This window comes from Heptranchias perlo, chromosome 1 (assembly GCF_035084215.1).
Source record: "Heptranchias perlo isolate sHepPer1 chromosome 1, sHepPer1.hap1, whole genome shotgun sequence".
NCBI lineage: Eukaryota > Metazoa > Chordata > Chondrichthyes > Hexanchiformes > Hexanchidae > Heptranchias > Heptranchias perlo.
Window position 1 is genome coordinate 122,328,902 of NC_090325.1, and position 26,442 is coordinate 122,355,343.

General features: G+C 42.0%; 1 protein-coding gene across 7 annotated transcripts in view; it reads left to right on the forward strand.

Annotated features, from left to right (window-relative positions):
- The window catches only part of prdm5 (PR domain containing 5), a 327,858-nt gene that overhangs the window by 13,021 nt on the left and 288,395 nt on the right, over positions 1–26,442 (forward strand). For all 7 annotated transcript variants that reach the window (XM_067990858.1, XM_067990832.1, XM_067990838.1 and 4 more), the window contains exon 3: positions 8,119–8,241. In XM_067990858.1, the coding sequence (XP_067846959.1) occupies positions 8,119–8,241 (123 nt within the window). The remainder of the gene's footprint in view (positions 1–8,118; positions 8,242–26,442) is intronic.

Here is a 26,442-nt window from a genome sequence, read left to right on the forward strand (position 1 = left end):
CCACTCGTGATATCGGGGCCCCCCTGCTGGTGAGCAGCCGCTCAACTGCACAGCTAGGCCTGGCTGCTCGCAGATATCAGGTAAATGACCAGGCAACATGAATTTTACATGCTGCCTACATCTCAATGTTAATCGTGCACCATGCCTCCCGCGCCCGGTTTCGAGGGTTATCCAATATAACCCCCTGTATCTTTAATGTGGAAATGCTGATAATGTGTCCTAGAGCAGCATTAATTAATTGCTCATTGGCAGATGGTCTAATTGCCATTAAGTTTAATTGGTAGGAATATCAGATCAGTACAGTCTGTGACTTACTTACCTGTTCTTCCAACTGGATGATGGATGAAGACGAGACAATCAAAAATAAACAGTAAATAAACTGGGCTATTAATCTAGATTATTGCGAAGGGTTCAAAAATTTTTTTTCTTGAAATATCAATGGTCCCAAAATAACTGTGTTTCTTTACCAAAACCAGGTGATGATACTTGTTCAAGCCAATATGGCTACAAATTGTCTGACTCATTAGAGTTATCTTAATGTGAACATAATCAGGTTTGTATGAATTGCTGGGCTTTAAAGTTGATGAAATTATAAACTACCAGGCAATGCTTACTGAAGTGCATCAGTAATCCACTGGTCATTGAACTGCCTACAAAGCACTCAAAGTGGTCAGCAGGTAACTACAACAACCTACATTTATATAGTGCCTTTAACATGGAGAAATGTTCCGAGGTGCTTCACAGAGGTTTGTGGAAAAAAGGAACACTAAGCCAAAGAAGGAGAGATTGAGGGTGAACAAAAACTTGGACAAAGAGGTGGGTTTTAAGTAGGTTGTAAAGGAGGAGGGGAGGCGGAAAGATATATTGGCCTTGGAGGGGGTACAGCACAGATTCACCAGAATGACACCTGGGCTTAAAGGGTTCAATTCTGAGGACAGTTTGCATTATCTTGGTTTGTATCTCCTTGAGTTTAGAAGGTTGAGGGGTGATCTAATCGAGGTCCTTAAAATGATAAAGGGATTCAGTAGGGTAGACACAGAGAAACTATTTCTTCTAGTTGGGGAAACCCAGAACCAGGGGACATAATCTTAAAATTAGAGCTAGGCCAATTGGGAGTGAAATCAGGAAGCACTTTTTCACCCAATAGGTTGTAGAAATCTGGAATTCTCCTCCCCAAATGGCTGTAGATACTGGGTCAATTGATCTTTCAAGACTGAAATAGGTAGATTTTTATTAGGCAAGGGTATTGAGGGATATGGAGCAAAGATAGGTAAATGGAGTTGAGGTACAGATCAACCATGATCTAATTGAATGGCGGAACAGGCTTGAGGGGCTAAATGGTCTACTCATGTTCCTATGTAGAGGGAAAGGGGTTTAGAGAACAATCCAGCGAATGGGATCTAGTTGGTTGAAGGCATAGCTGCCAACATTTGGACGAAGTTGAGGGGGAATGCATAAGAGACTGTCAGAGGAATAGAGAGTATAGGGGGTTGTAGAACTGGAGAGGTTAGAGAGATAGGAAGGAATGGACGGATGTAAACACAAGGATGAGAATTTTAAATTTGATGTGTTGGGAGACTGGGAGCCAAACGTAGGTCAGTGAGGCCAAAGATGATGGGCGAATATGACTTGCTAGAGAATAGGATATGGGCAGGAGAGTTTTGGCTAAGCTGAAGTTTATGGAGAATGGGAGGCTGACCATTGGAGTAATCGAGTCCGGAGATGACAAAGATATGAATGAGGATTCAGAGGCAGGTGGACTGAGGCAGGCAATGTCATAGAGGTGGAAGTAGGCAATCTTTATGATGACGAAGATATGAAGTTGAAAGCTCAGCTGTGGGTCAAACAGTCTGGTTAAGCCTGAGATATTGGCTTGGCAGAGGGATGGAGTAAGTGGCAAGGGTACAGAATTTGTGGCAGAAGCTGAAGATGATGGCTTCTGTCTTTGCAATGTTTAACTGGAGGAAGTTATGGCTCATCCAAGACTGGACAAGCACTCTAGGATAGCACAAAGGCAATGAAGGGATTGAGAGAGATGGTGGAGGGATAGGGCTGGGTGACCGGCATATGTGCAAAAGATGATTTTGTGGCTTCTGATCTAGTTGAGGACAAGGTGGGGGGGGGGGGGGGGGTTCAAACCTGGATCAATGGGCAGTCCAGAGGTTCACCAGGCTCAGTCAAGTAGTTTGCCATTATGCTAGGTGCTGAATGGCTCACAATCGAATATATTTAGAATAAAATCTTGGCTGGAAAGAGTTAGGAAAATTAAACTGTACTGTACATTACAAAAATGTCAGAAAGGTGTGTCTATTAGTCTTGTTTAAGAAATTAAACTTTAAATATAGCCCGACCCCACACGCCCTTTTCCAGCTGTACTCTTAAAATAATAAACTTTGGATAAAATTATAGAAAACATTGGTTTCAATTTGAAGGTTTGGGATTTTAAAATAATAGAACTTTGTCTTTTATTTTGAGATTGGTTGATTGTTCCAAACCTGGCTTCGCTCAACAAATGGTCTGTGGATTGAGTATGTGAAAAAGTTGATTGAAGAGATGTAAGGCACATGTTTTTTCCTCTACAAGCATATAATTGCCTTCAAATTGACTTGTTTTGTATCCTTGGGCAAATGTTAATTTTTTTCTGTATGGTAGGAAGCTAAATTTGTTATGGATGTATGTATAATCAGTGTGCACGCATATACCCAAATTGTCATTTTAAATGCTGTAACTCCTGTATATTCCTGCCAGATGTATTCAGAATTTGTTTTTGTGAAATAATGAAAATAACTAAAAGGATCCCATTGTTTATTGAGGGTGCATGAACAGAGAGACGTGGGGGTATATGTGCACAAATCTTTGAAGGTGGCAGGATAGGTTGAGAAAGCATTTAAAAAAGCATATGGGATCCTGGGATTTATAAATAGAGGCATGGAGTACAAAAGCAAGGAAGTTATGTTGAACCTTTATAAAACACTAGTTCAGCCACAACTGGAGTATTGTGTCCAATTCCGGGCACCACACTTTAGGAAGGATGTGAAGGCCTTAGAGAGGGTGCAGAAAAGATTTACTAGAATGGTTCCGGGGATGAGGGACCTCAGTTACGTGGATAGACCGGAGAAGCTGGGGTTGTTCTCAGAGCAGAAAAGGTTGAGAGGAGATTGAATTGAGGTGTTCAAAATCATGACTGGTTTAGATAAAGTAAATAAAGAAAAACTGTTCCCATTGGCGGTAGGTTCAAGAACCAGAGGACACAGATTTAAGGTGATTGGCAAAAGAACCAAAGATGATGTGAGGAAAAACATTTTTACGCAGCAAGTAGTTATGATCTGGAATGCATTACCTGAAAGGGTGGTGGAAGCAGATTCAATCGTGGCTTTCAAAAAAGAATTGGATAAATATTTGAAGGGAAAAAATTTGCAGGGCTATGGGGAAAGGACAGGGGATTGGGACTAACTGGATTGCTCTTACAAAGAGCCGGCATGGATTTGATGGGCTGAGTGGCCTCCTTCTGTGATGTTATGATTCTATGATTTGTTTGTTGGACTCCTCCTGATATGGACTTGGAGTCGGCTTCTGAATTTTTGGCCTTAAAAAAATCTTTCAGCGCTATTTGCTGCTTCCTGGTGGACCTTATTTGCACATATAATTAACAGTTGATGTGTGGCCACTGGGTGCAGGAAAGTTTAGAGCATTTGCCTTGATTCTACTTGAACCCCGTTATTAGCTTCCTGAGTGTTGCGCTATTGGTGAGTTGAAAATTTCTGGGCAATGCCCAAACTGACTGTCAAAATTGTACAGGATATAAATGACCAAATCCTGATCCATAAGTTATAATGTAAAGTTAAATCTTCTTGAGCATCGCCAAGTTCTATCTCACCACTAGCTCCCACGACCGCTCCACTCTCTCTGATTTGTCACACTGCTTGTCCGACATCCAGTGTTGGACAAGCAAAAATTTCCTCCAATGCAATATTGGGAAGCCATTGTCTTCAGTCCCTGCCACAAACTCCGTTCCCTAGCCACCAACTCCATCCCTCTCCCTGGCCACTGTCTGAGGCAGAACCAGACCGTTCGCAACCTTGGCATCCTATCAGACCCTGAGATGAGCTTCCGACCACCTATCCATATCATCACCAAGACTGCCTACTTCCACCTCCATAACGTCGCCCGTCTCTGCCCCGCCTCAGCTCATCCGCTGCTGAAACCCTCATCCATGCCTTTGTTACCTCTAAACTTGACTATTCCAATGCTCTCCTTGCCGGCCTCCCATCTTCCACCTTCCATAAGCTTGAGCTCATCCAAAACTCTGCTGCCCGTATCCTAACTCGCACCAAGTCCCTTTCACCCATCAGCCCTGTGCTCACTGACCTACGTTGGCTCCTGGTCCGGGAACGTATCGATTTTAAAATTCTCCTCCGAGACCTCTGCGCTCTCCCAATTCTTGTCTCTTGCGCATCCCTGATTTTAATTGCTCCACCATTGGTGGCTGTGCCTTCAGCTGTCTAGGCCCTAAGCTCTGGAATTCCCTCCCTAAGCCTCTCTACCTCTCTACCCCTCTCTCCTCCTTTAAGACGCTCCTTAAAACCTACCTGTTTGTCCAAGCTTTTGGTCACCTGTCCTAATAACTCCTTATGTGGCTTGGTGTCAAATTTTGTTTGATAACGCTCCTGAGAAGCGCCTTGGGACGTTTCACTACATTGAAGGCGCCATATAAATGCAAGTTGTTGTTATTGGGTCAATTAACTTTAGATTAATTTCTCTTGCTTCCCCGCCTACGCACTCAACTTTCTCTCTTCCTCCTCTTGAAGGTGGTAACCTATGGTGAGGTACTGTTTTACTCCCTACCCCTAGTCATGGATACTGAAACCAATTGCAGTGCTGTCACTGATGCTCTAACTTAGATTAGCTAGCTAAGAACAGGCAATGGATCAAATCCTGGTTTATATGCTTCATTATTGCACGATATGATGCATTTAACCATTGAGTACCTGGTAATGCCTTGATGCTTTATTTAAAAATAGAATCATTCTTCGTGATTTATCTTGACACTGTTGAAATAAAAAAAATGTATTCACTGCAAATAATAGTGAAAATGTATTATGATGCAGAATGTAGTACTAACAAGCTGTCCAGTCGACTGCAGCTCTTTTCCCAGGCATTGGGAATTGTTTGCATTTCTGACATGGCCCATAGGTTTCATTTTGTCCACTGGACCAATGCAGGCTCTCATTTTCCAAAACTACTGTCAGTCCCATACTTAATTGACTGAACACAGGAGATACATTTTCAATTAAACAATATTTCCTCTCACTAGAAATGGATCAAAAAGGACATTGATGAATTGGAGAGGCTTGAGAGAAGAATGGTGAGGATAATTCCAGGATATAGAGCTTTTAAGTTGTGAAGAGATACTGACAGAACTGAACTTCTTTTCAGTGGAGAAAAGAAGATGAGCAGGAACATATCACAGGGAACAGAAGACTGTGCAGGTTACAGAATATAAATTTAACAGATTGGTTAAGTTATATTTTGATTCGACAACTAAAGCATTTATATTCACAACTAATAAAATTAGAAAGCAAAATAACTTATTTTCCAGAGAGCAGTATGTATGTGGAGCAAACTCCCAGCATTCGGAGTTATTGGATAATCACTCTTTTTAAAATGAGTTGGATAAATATCATAAGAACAAATGAACGGTTATATAGAGGTAGATGATCGCATTCTCTCTTAAAACAAGTGGCTTAGTGCTGCTGGAGCTCCAATGTATTTTACTGGTCAGAGTTAAATAATGTATGATGTAATGCTAGATTAATATTCTAGCGAAAATTCAGGTTACGTTTGGGGTCAGGGAGAAATTTCATGGAGCTCTGTCTTCTGGGAATTTCACTAGTGACTAGTGAGAGAAACTAAATTTATTGGCTCGAGCCCATGATGGGCCAGTTTGTACTTAAGCAAACTTTTTCACAAGTTATTGACAGACGCAATATCACCTCCAAAGACCTGATTAACTTCTTGACTGTTGAGCTCTAAAGAGTGTTATTGAACTAATTTACTTTTAAATTATGTCTTTAAGCACTAGTGCTCTTTAATGCATTTGAGAATGAATTAAAAAAAAACCTGTGCATGTTATCATTCAAAAAGCATACTTTTGTGCAGCAGAGATTAGTAATGTATAGTTATTTATGCTGCTGTGCTCTGATGTTCCTTCTGGGCTTGGATTCTGGTTGTGTAATTGGCACAAACCATTGGGCAGGTGTGGAAATCAGCACTGAGTTCACAGCATGATGTCATTGATATCAACGTTTGTCACAGAAAGTTTATCCCTTCATACTTGAAAATGGTAATGGATAACATTTTATCACAGTAAAACCGTTATTGTGGACTTCATGCTTGCAACCATTTGGCTCCATGGAGCTTTTGTCTTCCATGATTCTATTGTAGGAAAATGCATCCCTTTAAAATACAATACCATCAACATTTTAATTTATAGTTGAATTTAAAGCAAAATTAACTTGATTTATACTCAAAAAATCTCATCGTCACGTAATTAAAATGCTGTCTCATGGATGTTCCATGTTACTGTTCTAATATGGTAAAGTGAATTTTAATCTTCGAGTATTAATTGTGAATATGAATTGTTTAGTCATTCAACTTGTCAGATGATGGATCTTGGAAGAATTCAGCCAATATAAAGATGCTCTTCTTATCAACTAATTAATTACATACGGAAAAAGTTGCAGCAAGCTGTGAAAAAGTATAGATACTTAGTGAAAGGGATAAAGAATTTATCATCTGAACAATCATAAGTCAAAAACAAGTAATAAAAATGGGAAATGTGGTTACAAAGGACATCGCATATAGACTGAAAGATAAAGGAAATATTGTTTTATATGGAGTGAAATTGGACAGAAGCTGCTGTTGAAATTACTACAAACACAACCAAATGAAACCAGGAACTTGAACCTGTACAAATCAGCAACAATCTGTAACATTACGAAAGGTTGAAATCATGGAATTTTTCATGCTGTCTGAGCTAGCTGCACTTGGTCTTTGCTTCACACTAGCTCAGTGTTAGCCAGTGATGCTAGTTACTTTCCTTAATTGTGAGGTTTCCTTCATGAAGGAAGAAAAGCAGAAATTTCTGTTAAAGGAGATATGAAACCATGCAGCTGGACAGCAGCTCAAATCAGATGGCTGAACAATAAAGAAACTCGTAATGGGCGACTGCTCACAATTCTGGGGCTGACGTCTGGGAGGAGGATGTCATTTATCACAGAATCTAAGAAAAAAACACTTCCAATTCATAAATTCTTGCTAAATTTGATTTATCTGACAATGCCAGGATTAATGACTCAATAAACTTTGGAAGGTCCAATTTATCATATGGATAATGAGCATTTCTGCAAATCCAGTGCATTCTGGGATACCAACTAAACTGAGGGCATTCTGGAACACTAACAAAGGTAGATGTTTCATTAATTTGACCTATTACTTGTAACAGCTACCAAGGTTAAATTTGTAAGAATGCTGTCCTTGTTACAATTATCTCCAACTAGTCTATTGTTATGCTGCCTAACATACAAAAAAATCACCAGAATATTCTGGAGACTGTTAGACAATATAGCTACTGCCTAAGTGAAGAATTTTAAGATCAAGGTGTGCAGTTCATTAACAAAAACACATAAGAGTGTGGGGCAAAATGGAGAGACCTTTAATTCCCATTCCTATTACGGATGTTACATAATATAGTTATGCATGATCAGAAGTATAGGACTCGACCGAGGTCAACATTCAGAGCAATGGAAACTGAAGCCTTTTGATTAAGCTCCCATTTTCCAAACAGAAAGTTCATGCAGCATCTATACATGCTTATGGCAAAATGCTTTTCTTCACTGGTTGACAGTATAAGTCACTTGTATTTTAGAAAGGTTTGTTCATCCAAGAGAAAGTGTTTTATCTTGCTTGTACAGTGTGGTTGGTTGGATGCATTTGACATAGATGGTATATTATGAGGGAAAAAAAAATATCCAACCTGTTTTGAAACCCTTTTCTGTTCAATCATTTTGTCATTACCACAGCAGACTGTACTCCTGAACTTTTCTCTGATATTTGCAGGTACGTGGGAGTAAGGGAGAAATGCTGTATATTCTGGATGCCAGTAATCCACGGCATTCAAACTGGCTGCGCTTTGTCCATCAGGCCCCAACACAAGAGCAGAAAAATCTGGCTGCGATTCAGGTACATACAGCGGTATCATGGAAGGTTTCAAACATGGCTAGCAGTTCAGCATTTGTGTCTCTTTTCCATATCGTATCATGGAGCCACCTGTATTGGCATAGTGCCTGCTCCCTACTTTGCAGAGTAGCAGTAATGTTTACAAACTAGCTTTTAGTTCCAATAATTAGTTGGAATGTACATCTGGGAAATACAGTAATTATATTTTCTTTATCTGAAATATTAAGGTTTCAATAAATATGCTGTAAACTTACTGCCTTCAAGCTGCGGTGTAGTGCAGTCAATAGTCTGATGCTTTTAGTCTTAATTTAAAATTCCATATCGACTTCTTTATGCCAGTATCAAACAAGATGAAAAATAAAGCCAGAGCAATATAGTACTTAACAGAAGCAGTAATTATCAATAATCCTTGTTGCAGTAATCGTTATATAATTTTTATGTTGATGTTAACCTGATTATTTTTTCCAGAATAACAGTCTGCTTTTAACATACATAACTGTTTAGCCTTCTCTCTGCACTTTCTGAATCATATGACCGTCTCTAGTGCAGTATAGTATACAATCGAATGGTGCAAACAGCTTTTAAATGTCCAAAGCTTAAGCCAAGGTCAAGCTTCCACAAGACTGCTGGGGATTTGATTCACTTCTCTCCAAGCTGCCAAAGGTCATTCATATATTCCCTTTCATTGACTCGGGGGATTTGACACGCCTCCCTTTCTCCTGCCCCTGATAGGATTACTCTCTGCCCCTTATCCAGACCACCAAGGATGAATTACTTTAACTTTTTCTTCAAAGAGGAAATTGGATGCATATTCTATGCATATTCTACCATTAGCTTCTTATAAAGCATTTAACCCACTCCCTTGCTTTTTCGTGCTGTGAATGTAGCAAAAGCTGTAGATATTGACCATTCGCCATTGGGAATTTAATGCCACAAAAATGAACATGTTGATCCACATGCATAGTGGGATATTTTGAGCTCTGTGAATCGATGTCATTATGATGGGATAGCAAATTGCATTCTGCATGTGTGGAGTATACTTTATCCTTCAGCTTATGTCTTCCACCGTTCTTTTTCATAATTCAAAGTGGTCCAGATTCAAATATTCACAGATAAACCTGCAATGGAACAACTTAGGACACTTCATGCTTTGTTTGGTTTGATGGTCATCTATGTAGGTACACCTTCCCAATGCATTGCAGCTTGTCATCATGTTCAAGGAAGAGCACAGCACAGGGACAGACACCATCATAATCGCTGTGGTGTGGGTAACTGTATCTGATAAGAATTGAAAAACCCTCATGAGGTAAAAGTGCAATTATTTTATGGATTTTTTTTGTTTCTTTTGTGAAGCCAAAGGGTTAAGTTGCCAATAGAAACCACAAGGACAGGTCTTAAATTTGTGAGTGTGCTGCCCAGTGTATGTACCAATCTATATAGCTTCTTAACAACCTGACACATTGGTGGCCTGTGCTACTTCCAATTAGAAAACCTCCCAATCTAAACCAGAGTAATGACATGCTAAAGGTTAATGGCACAAGAAGTATTTAGTTAGAAGTAAAAGATTGCCTTTAAAAAAATACTCTTACTGAAAGATTGGAGATAGTGCCTTAGTAGTACTGGCAAAGAGCACAGTTGGGCTATCTCCACTCCACAGATGAGTGAAAAATCAGATGGAAAGAAAGCAAAGGCCTGTTTGGATAAGCAGCTTAATAAATTAACATTTTGGAGAGCAATTCAAAGGTGACAGCTTGCAGTTACGTGATAGTGTTCAGAAATCAATTATTTATTTCAAAGCAATGAAAACAACTAGCAAAATTTAGGGAAACAAACCCTTTAAGAATACAGCAGATGAGCTGATGACAGCATTTGCTGGTCAATTCGACGCACCAATTAATTTTTTTTAAACCCACAATTCAGTTTTGACCCCTCAAGGTCTTGCAGCAATTGCTGCCAAAGGAATGTTCCGAGATTTATTGCAGAGAAACTATTAAAGGGGATACATTTCTACATTATCCACCTTTTACCTTTTTATGAGGAAATCATTAGACTCCCAGGATCATCAATCCTGGTTGTGTAAGACTGATGTTGAATCTATCTCTCCTCACATGCATATTGTACTCCAGCACTGAGTACTTTGTTGTGATGACAAATTCACATTAGTAAGCCCATAATGTAATATGAATCAGAAACATAAGCTACAGATGGAAGTGTTTCATTGAATGGTGCTTCAACTGATGGAGGATTATGGTACTATTTTTCACCTTGTTGAGGATGAAGAGATTAGGATTTTTTTTCACTTTGGGTACTAAATCTTTACCATTGGAATGGTTTTTTTAGATGACACAGCTGGACATAAGATACATGTTGTTTGTAATTTCTAAAAATACATTTTTCTTTCAGTGGTCCCTGTGGTTTTTCTCTCATCCTCCCTCTCTGAAGGTAGTGACTTGTGCTGGTATGGACTGTCACAGGTACCAGATGTTCTCCAATACTTCATGCAGGTGCTCATTATTCATGTGAGAGCCTCGACAGTGAGTGTTGGGGGACACCACAGCCAACCCAAACCTGATGTTTACGTGTGAATTTTTCAGCAGGGGTCACTGGATGGTGGCCATGAGTTGGAACTCTGGCTGATTATTTTTCCTTCGCACTAGCTTTAGTTGTTGAGGGCATTTGTATCACCCTGACTGACCGGCTTAGATTAATTAATTCAGCTTAGAGCAGGCATTGAAATTGGAACCTTCCTTGTTTTTATAGCTCAGTATCATGCAATGTGAGGCATTTCCCTTGGAGCCTCTAGGATGTATGCCTGCACTTTCTAAACATGGCCTGTAATACATTCAGCATTGATCATTTCAAAAATTAATTTTTGAAAGCCATTTGGTCTTGAAAGAGAAAGTAAAATGGCCTTTAGTTTTCTCACTTTATTTTCCTCTTATTTATTTTCTCATATTAAAAATAAAAATGTTGCTGTAAGTCTTAATGCTATTCACTGTTGCCCAGCTGAGTGGTTGGTTAGGTAGGGTACTGCCATTAAAACTCTGCTAGTGCATGTCTGTGTGTGAGTGTTACCCATAGTGGCTTATCTTATTTTTTTTCCTTGTAGGTCTCTGTTTGGTGCCTCCTGCTAATAAACTTGGCCGATATCAAAGCTTGCGCTTTCTGTTGATGTTCCAATGTCCTAATATGCCCTGGCATAGGGCATTGGTGTACCAATCTACAGCAACAACTAATCCTGTCCTTGTTTTAGTAACAATCACTGCTCTAGTTTTGCTGTTTATTACGTAGAGGCAGGATGATGCAAAACATGTTTCCGTCTCCTAAACTGAGAAGAAAAGTTGGTGTTTAAACAGTTTATCTTCAAAATACTTAATAATTGTATAATGTTAAGCAGAAGGTTGTTAATACTAATTGCTGCATTTGAATATATTAAGGATGCAGCGATTGTTGTAGGAAAAGTTGGTTCAGCCTTTTATCTCTCTCTCTCATGCATTTGCCTTCAACTCCAGACCTCAGCAGCAGGGAGGAATTTTTGCTGCTATTCTGTTGTGTAAAATGGCCCCGTGTGAGATATCTGCATTCTACAACTGTCAGCAGAGTGCCTGCTATCATAATAACAAATAAAAACTGAAAAAGCGATCCAACTGTTTTGGCGTGTTTAGGAAACAATACAACCTGTTCCATACTCACGGGATCCACATGTAATCTATTATAGTCAGCAAACCTTCGATAACAGCTTCAATGGATGATGTGTGGACTTCCGCTTATGGAGAACAGGCCTGTTCTTCCCATCTTGGAACTGTATTGCAGTTTTAATGCTTAGCCTGAATTCCCAAGAGGTGGCAGCTCTTTTCCTGGTGTGGGTTAATGCTGCTGATAGGTTTGACTGTATTTCAGTGCTTGTGAAAGTTGAAAGAGAAGGTGATGAAACGAGTTGTGATCAATGAGGAGTGTGTGGGGATTTGTTTATAGGAGGGGTATGCAGTAACAGTTTGGTTTCTCAGAACAGGAATGTTCTGCCAGTGATAGGAATGGTAGCTAGTTGCAGAAGACAGCGCAGGTAAATATAAATCTAGTAGATGTAAATAGGCTCATTATTGGGGCTGTGGATATGAAAAGTCTATTTTAAGGAAGAGGATGGGGGTCCATTCTAGCCTGTCTCTTTCATTGATTAGGTTTTGTTGGACCTCAAAAGAAATAAATTGTGAGGGAGAGAAAGGAGGCTATAACGAGCTTACGGAAATAGGCTTGGTAGGCAGATAGAATATGATGGGCTAGAATTTTCTTTGGTAGGCTTTGTCAAGTTTACCACTGGCAACAGTTGTAGTAAAACTACTCACGACCATTTTATTTTCTGCTTGTCAAAGAAATATAAAATTATAATAAATAAGCATGTGGCTGGCTGAATTTGTCTTATTTTTGTGAGTTGTCTTGAAGTTAAGTACGTATGAAATTTATTTTTTGTTTCTGAAGGTGAGAATTCTTTAGCTGCAGTCTTGTCCATGATACCATGGCTTCATTCTGTATAGCAGAGTAGAAGCTTTGAAGGAAGGGATTTCCATTATTGTGGAGAGAAATTAAGAGCAATTGGGGGTGATATTGGATAACCCCTGAAACCAGGTGCAGGGGTCGCAGTGCGCGATTAACTCATGCCCGGTCGTTGAGATGCAGACAGCATGTAACATTCATGCTGCCTGGTGCTTTACCTGATTCCTGATTGCTGCGAGCAGCCAAAATTGGGAGAGCTGTCCCACAGACTAGTCAAGCAACAGCCGGACATAGCCATGCTCACAGCCAAGATCCCAGACTCTTCCATTACCATCCTTGGGTATGTTCTAACCCACCGGCAGGAGAGACCCACCAGTGGTGGCGGTACTGTGGTATACAGTCAGGAGGCAATGGCTCTGGGAGTCCTCAACATTGACTTCGGACCTCATGAAATCTCATGGCATCAGGTCAAACATGGGCAAGGAAATCTCCTGCTGATTACCACCTACCGCCCTCCTTTAGCTGATGAATCAGTCCTCCTCCATGTTGAGCACCACTGGGTGGGGGACTTCAATGTCCATCACCAAGAGTGGCTCGGTAGCACCACTACTGACCGAGCTGGCCAAGTCCTGAAGGACATAGCTTCCAGTCTGGGCCTGCAACAGGTGGTGAGCGAACCAACATGAGGGAAAAACCTACTTGACCTCGTCCTCACTAGTCTACCTGTCGCAGATGCATCTGTCCATGACAGTATTGGTAGAAGTGACCACCGCACAGTCCTTGTGGAGACAAAGTCCCGTCTTCACAGTGAGGACACCATCCAACAGGTGAGGCACTACCACTGTGCTAAATGGGATAGATTCAGCACAGATCTAGCAGCTCAAAACTGTGCATCCATGAGGCCCTGTGGGCCATAGTCAGCAGCAGAATTGTATTCCAGCACAACCTGTAACCTCATGGCCCGGCATATTCCTCACTCTACCATTACCAACAAGCCAGGGGATCAACCCTGGTTCAACGAGGAGTGTAGAAGAGCAGGAGCAGCACCAGACGTACCGAAAAATGAGATGCCATCCTGGTGAAGCTACAACACAGGACTACATGCATGCAAAACAGCGGAAGCAACATGCTATGGACAAAACTAAGCGATTCCACAACCAATGGCAATGCTGCCACATCCAGTCGTGAATAGTGCTGGACAATTAACTAAGGGGAGGAGGAGGCTCCGTGAACATCCCCATCCTCGATGATGGCAGAGCCCAGCACATGAGTGCAAAAGACAAGGCTGAAGCGTTTTCAACTATCTTCAGCCAGATGATCCATCGCGGCCTTCTCCCGATATCCCCACCATCATAGAAGCCAGTCTTCAGCCAATTCGATTCACTCCATGTGATATCAAGAAACGGCTGAGTGCACTGGATACAGCAAAGGCTATGGGCCCCGACAACTTCCCGGCTGTAGTGCTGAAGACTTGTGCTCCAGAACTAGCTGCGCCTCTAGCCAAGCCGTTCCAGTACAGCTACAACACTGGCATCTACCCGACAACGTGGAAAATTGCCCAGGAATGTCCTGTCCACAAAAAGCAAGACAAATCAAATCCGGCCAGTTACCGCCCCATCAGTTTACTCTCAATGATCAGCAAAGTGATGGAAGGTTTCGTCGAAAGTACTATCAAGTAGCATTTACCAAAAACCTGCTCACCGATGTTCAGTTTGGGTTCCGCCAGGACCACTTGGCTCCAGACCTCATTACAGCCTTGGTCCAAACGTGGAAAGAAGAGTGGAATTCCAGAGGTGAGAGTGACTGCCCTTGACTTCGAGGCAGCATTTGACCGAGTGTGGCACCAAGGAGCCCTAGTAAAATTGAAGTCAATGGGAATCGGGGAAAACTATCCAGTGGCTGGAGTCTTACCTAGCACAAAGGAAGATGGTAGTGGTTGTTGGAAGCCAATCATCTCAGCCCGAGGACATTGCTGCAGGAGTTCCTCAGGGCAGTTTCCTAGGCCCAACCATCTTCAGCTGCTTCATCAATGACCTTCCCTCCATCATAAGGTCAGAAATGGGGATGTTCGCTGATGATTGCACAGTGTTCAGTTCCATTCGCAACTCCTCAATAATGAAGCAGTCCGTGCCTGCATGCAGCAAGACCTAGACAACATCCAGGCTCGGGCTGATAAGTGGCAAGTAACATTCGCGCTACACAAGTGCCAGGCAATGACCATCTCCAACAAGAGAGAGTCTAACCACTTCCCCTTGACATTCAACGGCATTACCATCGCCGAATCCCCCACCATCAACATCATGGGGGTCACCATTGACCAGAAACTTAACAGGACCAGTCACATAAATACTGCGCTACAAGAGCAGGTCAGAGGCTGGGTATTCTGCGGCGAGTGACTCACCTCCTGATTCCCCAAAGCCTTTCCACCATCTACAAGGCACAAGTCAGGAGTGTGATGGAATACTCTCCACTTGCCTGGATGAGTGCATCTCCAACAACACCCAAGAAGCCCGACACCATCCGGGACAAAGCAGCCTGCTTGATTGGCACCCCATCCCCCACCCTAAACGTTAACTTCCTTCACTACCGGTGCACCGTGGCTGCAGTGTGTACCATCTACAGGATGCACTGCAGCAACTCACCAAGGCTTCTTCGACAGCATCTCCCAAACCCACGCCTCTACCACCTAGAAGGACAAGGGCAGCAGGTACATGAGAACAACACCACCTGCATGTTCCCCTCCAAGTCACACACCATCCCGACTTGGAAATATATTGCTGTTCCTTCATTGTCGCTGGAAAATCCTGGAACTATCAACACTGTGGGAGAACCTTCACCAGATGGACTGCAGCAGTTCAAGAAGGTGGCTCACCATCACCTTATGGGCAATTAGGGATGGGCAATAAATGCTGGTCTTGCCAGCAATGCCCACATTCCATGAACGAATAAAAAAAAATAGGGAAACACGGCAGCCAATTTGCACACAGCTGGTTCCTACAAACAGCAATGAGATAAATGACCAGATAATCTGTTTTAGTGGTGTTAATTGAAGCATAAATATTGGCCAGGACACCGGGAGAACTCCCCTGATCTTCAAATAGCGCCATGGGATCTTTTATGTCCACCTAAAAGGGCAGCCGGGGCTTTGTTTTAACGTCTCATCCAAAAGACGACACCTCCGACAGTGCAGCACTCCCGCAGCACTGCACTGAAGTGTCAGCCCAGATTATGTGCCCAAGTCTCTGGAGTGGGACTTGTACCCACAAACTACTGACTCAGAGGCAAGAGTGCTACTACAGAGCCAAGGAAATGTCAAAATAATCATGCATGTGAAATGCACAAGGAGTAATAAAAGCATGTTTTTTGGCATAAAATAGCTCTTTGATTAACGTGATCAAAATGGAAGTTTCTGACAGATGTCACATTGAAAGCTCATTTATATTAGGATTTTGCTATCAATAGCACTCCTGCCATTGCTAATAAACTCCTAATGTAAACTATGCTTCGATCAGAGATACCATGCATTAATAAAGTAGGTGCAGCAGTGCACAGCATTCTGTGTAAATATTAGGCCCCCATAGCAAGTCAGCAAAAAAAATAGATGCTTACCAAGAATTGACTGAATAGTTCACAGCTGCCATGGGTTAACTTAATTACAACAAAATCCTGTTTCCCCCATGGTATGATTTATCAGTAATATTAACATTCATTTCTACGATGATGAGTGAAAGAGGGTTGGAAGTGGAAGAGACAGAGTGGCGTAGGAAAGTGGGTAACTAAGCTTTGGTAGAACCCATCCACCTTCTGTCTACAAGGGTAGCAAGTGATCATTGATCTTAAGCAACATATGAATTACTTTATAAGGATACTAGGCTTCCTTTGGTTATAAGCATGGAGCTGCTTAAGAACATAAGAAATAGGGGCAGGAGTAGGCCATATGTCCCCTTGAGCCTGCTCCGCCAATCAATAAGATCATGGCTGATCTTCGACCTCAACTCCACTTTCCCGCCCGATCCCCTCATCCCTTGATTCCCCTAGAGTCCAAAAATATATCGTTTTCAGCCTTGAATATACTCAACGACTGAGCATTCACAGCCCTCTGGGGTAGAGAATTCCAAAGATTCACAACCCTCTGAGTGAAGAAATTTCTCCTCATTTCAGTCGTAAATGGTGACCCCTTATTCTGAGACTATGCCCCCTGGTTCTAGACTCTCCAGCCAGTGGAAACAGCCTCTCAGCAGCTACCCTGTCAAGCCCTCTCAGAATCTTATTTGTTTCAACGAGATCACCTCTCATTCTTCTAAACTCCAGAGAGTATAGACCCATTCTACTCAATCTCTCCTCATAGGACAACCGCCTCATATCCCAGGAATTAATCTAGTGAAACTTCGTTGTACCGCCTCTAAGGCAAGTACATCCTTCCTTAGGTAAGGAGACGACCAAAACTGTACACAGTACTCCAGGTGTGGTCTCACCAAAGCCCTGCACAATTGCAGCAAGACTTCCTTACTCGTATACTCTAACCCCCTTGCAATAAAGATCAACAAGCCATTTACCTTCCTAATTGCTTGCTGTACTTGCATGTTAACTTTTTGTGTTTCTTGTACAAGGTCAGCCAAATCCCTCTGAATACCAACATTTAACAGTTTCTCACCATTTAAAAAATATATTTTTTTCTATTTTTCCTACCAATACATTTCCCCACATTATACTCCATCTGTCACCTTCTTGCCCACTCACTTAACCTGTCTATATCCCTTTGCAGACTCTTTGTGTCCTCCTCACAGCTTACTTTCCCACTTAACTTTGTATCATCAGGAAACTTGGATACATTACACTCAGTCCCTTCATTTAAATTATTAATATAGATTGTAAATAGCTGAGGCCCAAGCACCGATCCTTGCGGCGCCCCACTAGTTACAGCCTGCCATCTGAAAACGACCCCTTTATTCCTGCTTTCTGTTTTCTGTCCGTTAACCAATCCTCTATCCATGCTAATGAGCCCTTATCTTGTGCAACAACTTTTTATGTGGCACTTTATCGAATGCCTTTTGAAAATCCAAACATACGACTTCCACTGGTTCCCCCTTAGTTACCCTGCTAGTTACATCCTCAAAAAATTCTAATAGATTTGTCAAACACGATTTCCCTTTCATAAAACCATGTTGACTCTGCCTAATCATATTATGATTTTCTAAGTGCCCTGTTACTACTTCTTTAATAATGGATTTCAGCATTTTCCCGATGACTGATGTCAGGCTAACTGGCCTGTAATTCCCTGTTTTCTCTCTCCCTCCTTTCTTGAATAGCGAGGTTACGTTTGCTACCTCCCAATCCACTGGGACCGTTCTAGAATCTAGAGGATTTTGTAAGATCGTAATCAATGCATCCACTATCTCTGCAGCCACCTCTTTTAGAACCTTAGGATGTAGGCCATCAGGTCCAGGAGATTTGTTGGCTTTTACTCCCATTAATTTATCCAGTATTTTTTCTTTACTAATATTAATTACTTTAAGTTCCTCACTCTCATAAGACCCATCGTTCTCCATTATTTCTGGTATGTTTTTTGTGTCTTCTACTGTGAAGACAGATATAAGACAGATGAAAACAACTTGACTTGGTATCCTTGTCCAAAGCCATTCTTTATGTGTAAGTGTTGGCAAGCTAACCAACAATGGGAGGCACCACAGTTCAGCCTAATTATGTCTACACCCAATCATTTTTCAGCACAGGCCACTGGATAGGAATCAGGAGTGTATTTATCTTTTTATCATTGCTTTTCCTGGGAGGACAAGCCAAACTGTAGGACTCCCACTGTGGCCACAGCTGAGACAGATAACTCAATATAGACCAGGTATTGAACTGGGACTTCCATTGGTTTGTGCGGCTCAGTACTGCCGTGTGCAGTATTTAACCACTGAGCCACTGGGAGAGCTCGGGCCCATTTTTCCATATAAAATGGTGTATACAAAAAAGTCACGGGGGCAGTCATAATTGGTCTGAAATGTCCAGTGTAGAATGTTCAGGATAATAGTTTATTCAACAAATATTGTATATGTATGTTTGACAAGGTTTCAAATTCTGCAGCAATCCTCCTTCAGATGTCTCAAACTCTCAGAATACAAACATTTTTTATACTGATGTTATGTGCTGCCCCCTATTGGCCAAAATAAGGTAATGCACCAGCACAAGAAGATGCAGAGATGCGAGTTCCCTTTAACTTTTTTGCTTAATATCACAACTTTGAGGGCATTATAATCAGAGAGCTCCACTCACCAACATAAGTCTTTTATGTATTAATAGAAACAACCTTTAAATATAAAATACAACAGTGAAGAATCTGCTTGAACAGTATTTCGATTTAAACATGAGGAGTTTAAATTTTTTTTGCTGCGATGGTCACAGGGGTGTCATCAGTACAAGTTATAATTCAGCAAAGGATGGAGTGATAACTTGAGGCGACAGAGGAGTGTAGCACAATAATATTGTGCACTGATGAATTGTGCCTGTAGAACTCACTGAATCTATACAGCAGACATTCTAATTACGGAGTGCATCTCAATACTGAAAGAAGATAAATCCATCCTGGGTATTATCATTATTAAAGTGCAAGGGACTGAAGTTCAGAAAAGCATGTTTATGACTCCACAGGCTGCCAAAAGTATAAAATAATTTTGTTGCCTGAGTGTGTGGTCTGGGTAGCTGGGTCTGAGTTTGTATATACAATGAGGTCATCAGGATGTAAAGGAACCTCCGTTTATTGTGACAGAACTGTGCTTGTCGACCAGTTGGGACTTTTCTGCTACTTTTGTTGATTTTATTGCATTTTTGAAAGATATATTTTAGATTTGCCCTCCTTTTCCTCTCCTTTCAGGGTCCCCTGGGGAACATGCATCATTTTCCATCTAACAGGACAAACAGGCTACCTACTTGTCCTGCTCCAGCCATCTACTCAGGTTGCTCTTGTATTGAATGATTGATTGATTGCCACACAATCACCTCTGGTGTGCCCCAAGGTTCTATCCTTGGAGAGGGATATATATGTATACGTAAAGAATTGAGGACATATATGTGCTGTCTTCCAGCAATGTTATTCACCAGTATGGTGTCATTTTTCAAACCCAGTTTTACCTCTTTCCCATCATCCTCCACTTCATGACTTTTGCTGTGTTCCTCAACTGCCTGTTCGACACCATGTCATGGATGAGATGGAATTTTCTCCAGCTTAACATCAGCAAGATAGAAGCAATTCTTTTGGTCCTTACCAGAAACTTTGCACCTTAGCCTTTAATTCCATTCCCCATCCTGGCTAAGCCTGACAGTGCAAAATCTTCTGCTTGATCCTGAACTCAGCGTCATATCTCACCTCTGGTCTATTATGAAACCGCTTACTTCAACTTTGGCAATTTTTCCCACCTTTACTTCAAATTACTGAAACCATCTTCTGCGCCTTGTGCCAGCTCCTGGCTCGACTTCTCCAATGGTCTCCTTGCTGGCCTCCCAAGCTCCATTCTACACAAACTCCAACTCATCCAGCATCTTATCCTGCACAAAGTCCAAATCACCTATTACTCCTGTCCTCACTGACCTCCATTACCTCCCCACCCCCAGCACATTGACTTTAACATTCTAGTCCATGTCTGTAATTCTCTCCATGGTCTTTTTCCACCCTATCTTTGCAATCTTCTCTGGTTCTCTGTCCAACCTCAGTTCTTCTGACTTCAGCCTGTTGCGTGTCCCTCCCTTTCTCCACCCTGCCATTGGTGACAGAGCCTTCAGTCACCATCACTGGAATTCCTTCCATATTGTCACATCTCTCCCTATTTTCAGAAGCCTTCTGAAAGCCTACCTCTTCAAGCTGTGGAAATAAAAGTTACTGTAGAAATAAATCACCATATCCATAGCCTTTCTGGTGCCATCACTAATCAATATTTTTTACAATGAGGAATCATACTGTTTAGTCTACAGTATCCTGCATTTTGAATAGAAATTTCTGGCTTGGAAACCTAAATCTCTTAATGGCATTCATTTTAAGCAAAACTCCAGTTACCTGATCCCAGCTGGGGATAGTACATAGCAGGATTGGGGTGTGGGGGCAGGGCGGTTGAGGGGAGATGTTGCCAGGATATATAACTTACTTTTTCCGAAAATAACTGTAAACTCATTATAAGCACTTATTCTTTTTATGGGCCTCCTGACAACTCCAAGTTGTGGAACACTACTTAGAAGTCTGCATTTTTGTTATAATCTAGATTTGGAGTAAATTAAACCTTGCCAAAACACAAGGCCATATAGCACGTAACGGAATGTGATTGCTGACTGTGGGTCGGCTGAAAAATGATGCACTGCCTTGCGTTGACACAGAGCTATTTCTGCAGCATCTAATGCCATGGATCATTGAGGAAAGACTGCCGTTGCAAGGCTCTTTAATCACATTCCTCTCCTGCTTTTTCACTGACGTGGATAAAGCTGAAAGCCGGAATGTCATTTAGCAGATCAGTTTCTCAGGAATAACTGGATTTTCTGGAGGTTTACTTTGAATTTGTCTCGGCTTATTTGATTTCGAAACCTTCTGAGTTTATTAGCATTACAAAGGACAACGTTGAAACCTCATGACAGTTTATGCAAATCTCTTCAGCTGTCACATAATTAAAAATCATTAACCAGCCTCTGTGTTGTGAAAACTCTTTTTAAAAAAAAAATCGGCGGCTGGATGAAAGTCCAGCAATAGTTTAATTAACTTTGCTGGATGTTAATCAGATAAACACTGAGATTTATGGCAACATTTGGAAGACTTCATTAGACAAACATTGTTTTGTTTTTTTGGCGTCTGGTGCAGCATCCTCCCAGGATACACTTTCCTCAAAGCTGGAGCTGTGCACCACCATTACTAGGACAGCTGCTCCCATATGTGTGGCTTTTGAAGTTCATTTTGGGAACTTTTAAGAGGATAAGGAGTCCTTTTATCAGTCCTAATAACAAATGTGGTTCTTTTTGCAACATGTTGTTGGGCTGTCTCGGTTTAGTTTAAAATCAAACAGCAGAGTCGAGGGTGCCCCAGTGTGAGGATTTGCTGATGGAATGTCCTGAAAAAATGATGACAATTGCAGTGTTTTAAGGCATCCACATACAAATAGTTTTCTTTTTCTACCATTTTGCTTCAGTATGCTTCTCATTTATGCCTTGTTTAACAGGCAGTCTTAGCATGCTCATCATAGTCCTGCTTTTTCTAACCTCTTTCAACTTCCCTTTTTAACTCCCTCCTTTCTTGAAGGTGGTGACCCTTGTTGGGGTACAGTTCCTCAAGTGTCAGCAGCCCACCAATAACTCACCCCATGGCCATTGCTCATGTGCCATTGCTTGCTGGAGGGCAAGGCTCTCTCTCCACTCTGCTGAAGATGACAAAGATGGGCCCAGCCATGAGCAGAAAGCTGCTGGAATCACACAAGCATTTATACGAAGAATTGGAAGGCGTGCCAAGGAATTTCAGCACTCTGGCTGAGACTGTGGAGAAATCCGCTTCTAGCTGGTGTGGTGCCATCTCTCATAACATCACCACTTCGCAGTTTATCTCGGAGAGTGTGGTGACCCCAGGGATGCTGTAGCCAGGCCCCCACAGCAAGAATCCATGTTTGCATGCATTGCAGCTTTGGTGGAAGCACAAATGGCTATTTTGCAGATTCTAGGCTCCACCATGGAGAGATTGGTGGGCTGAATACAGTCCACTTTACCATTGATCAGTGGAAGTGCTGAGGCCCAGCCCCATGGGAGTGGCAGTTGCACGATGGGAGCAATTTGTATTAGCCTCTCTCAGGATATCAACACATCTCCTCCTTCAGAACTCCCTCAACCAATACCCACCGTAGTGCCAGCAAGTCAGCTGGGCCAAACTGTCGCAGTAGAAGCCAAGGTGCAGCAGTTTGCAGCCAAGGCCCGTCTCAGGCTCGAGCACCCAGAAGTCACTGGCCACGCGCATCTCAATCATCCCAACATGAAGAGGAACAATCTTCCATCAGCTATGTTGAGGCCAATAGGAGAGCATCTTGTTGGAGTAGTAGAGTTAGTAAATCTTCTTTAAAGAAAAGCACTCTGCTCGGTTATAGTGTGGTTGTGCAAGGTTGTCACTAGCCACATCTGTAGTGGCTATCCCTTGTCCCCCAGCAGTCAGACTGTCACATTCCTCACAGGGTTGAATATTGGTAGACTGTCTCAGGATAAATGCATTGTGATAGCTCCCTGGGCACCTTGCCCAGACCTGCATGATGTTGTTCCTGTGATCAGCTATTAGCTGCACATTGATGGAGTGGTATCCTTTTTTATTTATATATGTTGCTGGCTGGTGTTTTGGTGCCCTGATGGTAACGTGTGCAGTCAATGAAGGCCTGTATTTGCAAGGGAAGTCAGCCACTGTTGCAGAGTCTCAAACTATCTCCTGTTGACTGCTGAAGTCAATGGGAAGGTGATGCACTGCTCTGCCCTGGCGAACAGGATGTTGGTCACCTGCTCAATGTAACTATGAACTGCAGACTCTGATATGCGGCTGATGTCCCCTCCAGCTGCCTGAAAGGATCCAGTGGCTTAAAAAAATTAAGGACTGTGGTGACTTTGAGAACCACAGACAAAGCATGCGCCCCCCCAGACCAGCAGGCAGCAGGTCCTGTTTCAGGAGGCTGCAACACCCTGCCTGAAGAAGTGTAGCCTCCTCTTGCACTGCTCCTCACAGGTCCAAAAAGGTGACTCTTGGCCTGTACACCCTGTGTGCTGGGTATGGCCTCCTACAAGCTGTTCCCTCACTTGCTGTCTTCTGAGAGGCCCAGCTGCTGCTGGTGGTGGTTGCTGAGGCTTTTGTTTCTGTTGCTACCGCTGCTCCTTCTCCAAGTGTTCCTCCGTCCGAATAACGTGGCAATAATTACACCCATAATAAGTACCACTAAGGGTGGTAAAGCCAAAAAAGTGTGAAAGTAGTAATCTGGAAGCTAGAAATTCTGGAAAACCAGACACCAAAAAGATTTTCAGATACAGTGAGCTGCAGCTAAGAGCCCCTTTTTATACAGCTTCAGCAGCATGTGTACACCAATCCTGCCAGGTTTTACTTTATCGGTTAAAATCACATCGCTGTCTGGATGATGTCATCAGAGCGAAACTTTTATGTTTTAATTAGGCCTCTGTTTACCTGGGGCGAGCACCTGTCCTGAATCAAAAAAAAATGAGCAGTTAAGAGGCGGTAACAGTGCGCTAAGTACTCGAACACATTTTTGACCCCCCCCCCCCCCCGACATGCACTGTTCCCTGGGGGGGGGGGGCAGGGGTAGTGGGGTAAACTGAGGGCTCTTGGTTCTTGCAGTGAGTGAATCTCCCTAATCATTGTCACTGTGTGTCTCATTTTGTGTTTCTGTCTCTCTGTGCTGCCAATCTCAGTCCCTGTGTGTGTGTGTCCTTCTCTCCCAATGTCTGTTTCTTTGTTCTTTGAATATCTCTATCTCTCTCTCTGTTTCCCACCCATATATCTTTCTCTGGTCCACAAGTTGTTATGTCTCCATTTACTTCTTTCTCTTTGGCCCTTGTTGACGCTGAGGATAGGAGTTTTAACAGCTGGGACAACCCCCTATAGAGCACTGGCGGCAGCAACTACTAGCTTGAGAACAGGTCGTGCATCAGCAGAACTTTGTTGACCCAATGTGGTGCTGACCTAAACCTTCCCTTCCATGACACTACCAGATTCTTCTCAGTTGCTGGGGGAGTTGGGGGGGAGACAGGTGATGAACCATACCTTCCCCCCCAATGGCCACATTTTTTTTCTGTTGTGGGGGACAGTTTGTTGAGACAGCACCTTATTTCTTTCAAGTAGTGATTTCAATCTCTGTGGCTGGTGGATTCATTGGCTGTTGCAATTTTCTTTGCTTTGTTTGGGGTGGGTGAGCAATTGGCATCCAATTTTTTTTTGTGGAGCTCGAGGGGTTAAACTTTCTGCCAAATGCAGAAGTTCATTTGAGCAGGTCAGCTTGCAATCTCCCGCATAGTGTTCCATCCGAAACATGTTCTGAAAGATTGTTTTGAAAAATAGCGAGTGACAGAGTTTGGAAGAGTCAGGAAACTTCATAACATTAAAATACCCTGAAATAGTTACTATAGATGTTCTATACTTTGGACCTTTATACTGGAGAGCACAATTCAGAACAATTGGTTTTCTATATCAGGTAATGTTTTGCCATCTTAACATTACCGTGACAGATTTAAAATGGAATTGGCTATTTACAGCGCCACCTAAAGGCACAATGGTACTGCAGGTACATGTCGCCATTTTTACAATTTTTTTTCATAGAAAAAGCCTGACATGGAAATTTTCAATGTGTTTTGAGATGTGATGTTGCAACCCTCTCAGTGCTTTTAATATCTAACGAGTTTGCAGTGTTTATATATCTTCTTCCACAGTGTTATTGTTCAAAGCTTGCTGAGAACTTTGATCAGCCTTTTAAAATATCCCAGGGCACTTTGTGACACTTTGTACATCACAGTTGCAGTGGTGTCAGGTGGATTAGATGTCCTCGTGTGTCTTGGGGCACATGGATCCTCTTGTAATTGATCTGCTCCCATTCCATGGCATAGAGGATCAATTTTTATAGTTTATTTATTGACTGATAGTAGAAACCTGGCCCACTATCAGTCTCTAAAACTAGGCCCCTTGATCCTTATTCCACGCCAGTACATCCACTGCATTAAAGAACCACTGCAGATGGCTAAGATGTAAATAAAAGTGACCTATCTGATTTTCCACTCCTCCTGTTGACAATGCCTGACCTCCACTCGTGCCTCCCCTGACAACATAGCAAGGATCACAAGCTCACTGTGTGGAAAATCTCAGGTGCAAACCCTTATGCTTTTCAGTTGTGTGCAAGAAAGAAAATATATATAATTTGTTAAATTTAATCAGCGGTTGGTTATTATGGGAATTGTTTTTGCCTATTTGAAAAATGCTGCAGAGTCAGAAACACATATTTTATGTTCCTCTTTATATTGTAGTGATATAAATTTCACACTGCTGCTACTTTGGTATTATTTACCACTTCATTAATTGTTCCTGTTTTCAAATCGGTGTAGAATTAATCCCCAAAAGAGAGAGAGCACCAGCAGCCACTTTCTGATGGTCTTTCATTGTTGCCTAATTATCTTCAAAGGTATTGTGTTCTTAGTAAGACAATAATAGGGCCCTCTAATATTTCACATATAAACCTTAATTTTGAAGTAAAGCCAGTATTGAAAGGTTCAATGCATCCAGTGATGTTAGTTTGTGTTTGTGACGGATGCACACTGCAGCACTGGTATAGTCGATCCTTCCTTTAGCTACAATTTTAGAGGAAGCAACGTGAGTTTCTTTTGGGGTGGGGGGGTGGAAACTGGATATATTAGCAAGTTTCACATTCCATCTTGTCGTGTTTGGCAAAAAAATTCCACTGAATGGCTCGTGGTTTAATTTCAGTCACAATATTTGCATGATTGCCATTTTTGAGTGTAGCCTTGGACTGTCCATTTCAAATAGATTTAGATTATTAGACCATCCAATAACCTGTCAGTTAAAAAGGTGTGGCAAATACAGTCTGGAAAGTGAGCTACAGGGAAAAAGTCTGACATCCACTTCATACCGCTAACTTCCATGCGATTTAAGAATGAGAAGGGAGGGAGTGTGAAGAAAGGGAATGGTGTATAGATTCTTCT